We start from the raw sequence: 6000 nt of genomic DNA, 5'->3' as shown, positions 1-6000 counted from the left end.
AAACTCCCGTCATGAGAGGGGCTTCTGCAACTCCGCTCGCTTCCTGTAATCACGTCACTACTAGAGCAAACTCCTGATTGGTTAACGCGGTGCGTTTTTCCGCCAAAGTAAACAATTTTCAACTAGACGCGCGAATGAGGCAGAATCGTGTCTATTGCGCCACGCTAATTGCCTACTGTTTACATTGACATAACATTGAAATCACTTGCGCTTGACGCCTTTACCGAGGCTGGTCTGAACGCAGCATTGCCGTGTGTTTACACCAGCCGCGTTTGAGGCGTCAAAATCACGTCTACCGCGCCTAGTTTTCTGCTTGAACAGTTTGAGTGTACTTGCTTCATTCGCACGTGAAATTCTAGTCATCGAGACATTCATGTGGAAATTGCGTCATGGGAGGGGCTTCTGCGACTCCACTCGCTTTCTGTAATCACGTCACTACTAAAACAAGCTCCTGATTGGATAACGCGGCGCGTTTTTCTGGCAAAGTAAAAAAACTCGTGAGTTTGCCGCAGCATAATTTGCGCGAACTAGACGCGCAAATGAGACGGAATCCCGTATAACGTGCTGCGCTAAATGCCTCATTCGCACCGCGAGACCTCCAGACACGTTTCAACGCGTCTTCACATTGACTTAACATTGAAATCACTCGCGCTTGACGCCTCTACAGCGGCTGGTGTAAACGCAGCATAAGAAATTAAAAGGTCTGAGATGATTTTGAAAAACTCTCTGTTCTTTTATATAAAATATTTATTGTTTTGGTGCAGTCTTGTGTAAATTGAATTTCCCTTTACAATACTGGAATGCTACATGTCTTGTAAATATGCAATAAATTAATAAACAAAATGGTAATGTGTTATGCTTAAAAACTGTGTATATACAAAAATAGAACAAATTAATTATTGTGAGTACTATAGAAATGAGGCGTTATACCTTAAAGGACTGAACGAAGGTCCAGAGCAGAATGCGAATGGTCTCACCCTGCCTCAAGAGCTTAATGAGACGAGCTGCTCGGAAGAGTCTCAGAAAACTCAGGTTTATGAAGTTATTCTGAATACGTATGGAGGAGAATGTTCCAGAAGAACAGAGAGAATGTGAAAGAGAAGATATGGTAGAGAAATGTGAGGTAAAGTGAAGAAGAAACATCTCAATCAGTTTTCTTAAATTATAATAAAGGTCATTTCCAAAAATTGGAATAAATAAATGAATAAACAAAAATCTAGAGGTAGAGATTGGGTTAAATAAATACAATGTCTAAAATAAATAAAAAATAAGGGTTGACATCAGTTAACAAAAGCAATTATAAAAGTAAAAGTGAATGAAATATATTTAAATTAATTCAGGGGGTTAAGAAAAAAACATCACTAAATTGTAACAGTCATCATCCAATCATATTAAAGCATCAACTTTTTTTATCAAATGCACTGATCTGTTGGGACAGGCAAGCCACAAATATGGAAGCACCCTGCGCTGTAATATTTAAGCATTCGAGCATTACACAACAGAGCGCCAATAGCATTGACCAGTGGGGATTCATGGCTACTTTGGTCATGTGATACTCAACGGTCCAATCCACACAGAGTTTAATCCAACTGAGTTTAGAATTGCTTAAATGCTACAACAGTGTATTTTCAAGTTCATCATTTACACATCCATATGTCATTTAAACCTTTATTCCACATATCACAAAAGCTTAAAAATGTTTTATCTGCTCTATTGCACATAATGAAAGTTGCTCTAATTAATAAAAGCACCATAAAAGTAGTTCACATCGCTTACTATATGCTATTTTATGAAGGTTTTGTGTGAGAAACACAATGTTGAGCTTAAAAATCACCTTTCATTTTATAAAAAAGAGCATACTGGAGTTGAATGCTACATGACCCCTTTTGTGTACCTACAGGTTCCAAGGGACATAAGGGTGAATAAATGATGACTTCTGGTTTTTAATGTCAAAGATTTCAATGTATTTATTTATCCCTTTGATATCTTTATTAAACTTTCCAAAACAGACATTTTGTATCTGCAAATATGCCTTTTGTTTAGTTCACCCCAAAAATTTGTGGACCGGTTATTGAGGATCACTCCCCACTCCATCATACACATAACCTTCAATGAGAGAGACGTAGTGCCCTCTCCCATTCAGAAGAGGAACTACAGCAGTGCAGAACAGGCTGATGAGTAAAGGAATGGACGAGAGAGATGAAAGGATCGCGAACATGCAGCTTTTACTAAAGTGCATGGCATTCAGGTGATGGAGATGTCTATGACTATTTTCGCAAGTGTTTAAAGGCCTTTTATCACTATTTAAAGTGTTAAATGAAGTGCATATCATAACATTTTGTAATCCAGGGTAATTTATCGCAAATGTTGTATTTTAATTGACTAGATATTGGCCCACTGTTCACTATACACGTGTGTTTGTGTTAAGGGTGTATGGTATTTTATTTACATTATGAGTAATTTTTTATATCATGGTAATCGTGATAAAGAAATGAAACTGAAAAGTTTTTTAATAACCAACCTGATCTCCAGGGAATTTGTATGTATTTTAAGAGGAGGTTAATTCGTATGAATTCGTATGAAGTGAATCACACAAAAACGTACAATTATTTATAAAAAAATAAACCTTACATCACAGGGGCAAAAGTGAATCAAATTTGTCCGAACACAATCATACGAAATCATAAAAATCCTCTTAAAATGCAACGAGATTGTGTTTTAATAACCTATTTTGTAAAACTGCCTTGCCTGTACGGATAAATCTACTATGTAAAAAATGGCTTAAAAGGACAAATTTAAAAGGCTTTAAATTTTCCAGCTTCTCAAGAGTTATACATATACGTTTTTGGAATCCATTCAGCTGATCTCCGGGTCTGGGGGTACCACTTTTAGCATAGCTTAGCATAATCCATTGAATCTGATTAGACCATTTAGCATCGCGCTTATTTTTAAGTTTTCAAGAGTTTCGATATTTTTCCTATTCAAAAATTAACTTTTTGTAATTACATCGTGTACTAAGGCCGACGGAAAATTTAAAGTTGCGATTTTCTAGGCAGATATGGCTAGGAACTATACTCACATTTGGGCATAACTCTTTCCCCGCCAGCATTTAAAAAAAAAGTTTTCATGATTTTCACAAAAGTTGAATGCCTTCCAGAAAATGTTCTTCTTTAAATATATAAACAAACAATATATCAGATGAAAGAACAGACCCTCTGTTTCAAACAAAATAAACCGTTTTATCCTACCTTCATTAGTTCTCTTGTAATCACCTCTCAAACATGGGTAGGTTTCTTCAAAAACACCCAATTTTGAGCAAAAAGCTGAGATAATTCCATTTTTGCGGAGGACTTTTGATAGAGATCAGATTCAGAGCGATCCTTAAAACATACACAGAGTTCTTTCACTTGAGGCGCTACTTCCGGGTTGTATAAGTTGCAGAAGCCACCTTGTGGATAATAGCAATATTGCGGAAAGACGGAAAATCTCGTCATTGGTGTTGAAGCGTTTTCTCTTAATTGACGAGATATCTCGTCAATGGCGGTGAAAGAGTTAATAATCAAGGACGTCCCTGCTGTACCATGGCTGCAGCAGGAGCAATGATATTAGGCAGCACCTGAAAATAGTCCCCTGCTATTGAAAGTAACCAAGGGGACTATTTTTTGGGCAGTGCGTAATATCACTACGCCTGCTGCAGCCATGTTACAACAGCAAAGTCCTTGATTATTATGCAACTTTTAATTTTCTGTCTGTCTTAGTACACGATGTAGTTACAGAAGAGGCAAGTTTTAAATAGGAAAAATATTGATTTTTTAGGCGCGATGCTAATGGTCTAATCAGATTCAATGGATTATGCTAAGCTATGCTACAAGTGCTAGCGCCAGACCCGGAGTTCAGCTGAATGGATTCCAAACCGGTAAAAATCAAATGTTTAACTCTAGGGGAGCAGGAAAATTTGCATATTTTCAAAAAAAGTGCAGTGTCTCTTATCATATCGCCTATTCTCAGTTTAAGTGTTAAAAGTCTGGTAATTGTTGATTGCTGCTTAAATATATAAATAACAATGTAAGCATTTATCTAAACAATATCAGGGAGAGAGCACGCAATCCAGTTAGCAAGCATCCCCGGGCCAGGGGGTCGTCATTCAAAAAGCGCATGCTTTCACGAAGGAGGGAAGGAAAGAGAGAGGCATTGTGGGTAATGGATGCATTGGTAGCTAAGAGAAAATTACAAACCAACCAGATTCTACGTGTTGTTGCAGTTGATGGGTGCATACATGTACAGTGAGTGTGTGAAGGGTTTTGGATGAGCACATATGAGATGGAAGATATGAGAGTTTCATAGTGCATTTTTTGTTTGTTTTGGATTGGATGGATTTATCGCCAACAAATCAGAGGAACAAAGAAAGCATGTAAAAAGATAAAACAGGAATAAGTCATTATGGATACAGTCAACAAGCTGATTAATCAAACACAGATATGGTGGATATTGATTCACTACGCAGGCTGTTCCAGTGGACAGACAGGATATTAAGGATATTGAATTTAACCAGACAGTAGTTATAATTACAGTATGATTTATACCCAGTTTTTATTCAGGTATACGTAGTCATGTAGTGTAAGTCCACTGGGACAGCCTGTAAACTTCAGTCTAACACATTAAAGTGCAACCGTCTTAATTTAAATAAAAAGCCTTTAAAAACACATGTAGGACACAAACCACGACAAATACACACGGAAACACTGACATTTACACACAACACCAATACAAAACACAAAAGCATGAACACAAAATGGCTTGGTAGATCATACAACTAAACAACTGAATGTGTTATTGTGATTCAGAAGAAAATTATTGATGTAGGAAACAAGTATTCAACATTCAACAATTTAAATAAAGTTTGATAGAACGCATGGATATATTCACATCTGTCTATTCATTTTCGACTAGCAACATCTCATGACTTAAAGTGCACTTACCCCTAGCTCTGTCACTAAAATATCTGTGATGCTGCCGAGAACGGACACAAAATCAAAAATATTCCAGGCGTCTCGGAAATAATTCTGCAGGAAAACAAAAGTAAAGCATGTGTTAGCCAATCACAGTGAAGTACTTGGAGAAAGAGGTCCCATGGCACCCAACTCTGCTTTGAAAGAACCATTAAAAAAATTTAGCCAATCACATAGCTGTAACCATGGAGACAGGTGAGAGTTAATTACATATAGATGCTGTAGCTGTCTGGTAAGAATACAATTTCCTTAATTTACAAGAAGAAAACCTAGAACATAAAACTCATCTAAATGGCTAAATACGTAACAAAACTTGATAAAATGATTATTTCTGGTGTGATGCTAGAGAGAAATCTTTGTCAAACTTACTTGGGCACCAAAAGCAATGATTTTCAGAATACACTCCATGAAGAAGAGTGTTGTGAACACTATGTTCAGGTTCTTCAGGACTTTATTATAACCATCGGATGCACCTTCGTACTGGAAACGCAGATAGTAAAAAAATGAAGACACAGACTGATGCAAAAGGACATTTTTTATATTCTACTGGTTGATGATGAAGACGACGCTCATACCTTCATCATCAGGACAATGGTGTTGAGCGCAATGAGAGCCATGATACTGTACTCAAACGGAGGCGACACAACAAACTGCCACATTCGATATTGAAAGCTTTGCTTGTTTTGCGGCATGTGGCGTGTCAGAGGTTTGGCATTTATAGCAAAATCAATACAGGCTCTCTGGAGAACAATGAAGAACAGAAAACAGTGAAAGGAGCATCTGACATATCATGTTGCGTGACTACAAAAGTAAACTGTGTGAATCGCACTAAAGCTGATTCTTGGATTAGCATGTGACAAAGCTAATAGGTCAATATGCTAATATTGTTAAAGAAATGCATAGAAAACTTTAAATGACTATAGTTTTCTATTGAAAAATTATTAAACATAAACTTATACCCATAATCAAAATATTTATCCTTTGAAGAGCA

The 6000-nt window shown here is 36.9% G+C and overlaps 1 protein-coding gene across 16 annotated transcripts in view; it reads right to left on the bottom strand.

Annotated features, from left to right (window-relative positions):
• Positions 1-6000, bottom strand: part of cacna1ab (calcium channel, voltage-dependent, P/Q type, alpha 1A subunit, b) — a 164723-nt gene that overhangs the window by 40683 nt on the left and 118040 nt on the right. For all 16 annotated transcript variants that reach the window (XM_073811818.1, XM_073811804.1, XM_073811812.1 and 13 more), the window contains 4 exons: positions 5585-5749; positions 5379-5489; positions 4980-5063; positions 931-1047 (listed from right to left, as the gene is read on the bottom strand). In XM_073811818.1, the coding sequence (XP_073667919.1) occupies positions 931-1047; positions 4980-5063; positions 5379-5489; positions 5585-5749 (477 nt within the window). The remainder of the gene's footprint in view (positions 1-930; positions 1048-4979; positions 5064-5378; positions 5490-5584; positions 5750-6000) is intronic.

Source organism: Paramisgurnus dabryanus, chromosome 14 (assembly GCF_030506205.2).
Source record: "Paramisgurnus dabryanus chromosome 14, PD_genome_1.1, whole genome shotgun sequence".
In the NCBI taxonomy this organism is placed as follows: domain Eukaryota; kingdom Metazoa; phylum Chordata; class Actinopteri; order Cypriniformes; family Cobitidae; genus Paramisgurnus; species Paramisgurnus dabryanus.
The sequence above is the reverse complement of the archived record's forward strand: the minus strand, read 5'-3'. Positions and strand labels throughout refer to the sequence as shown.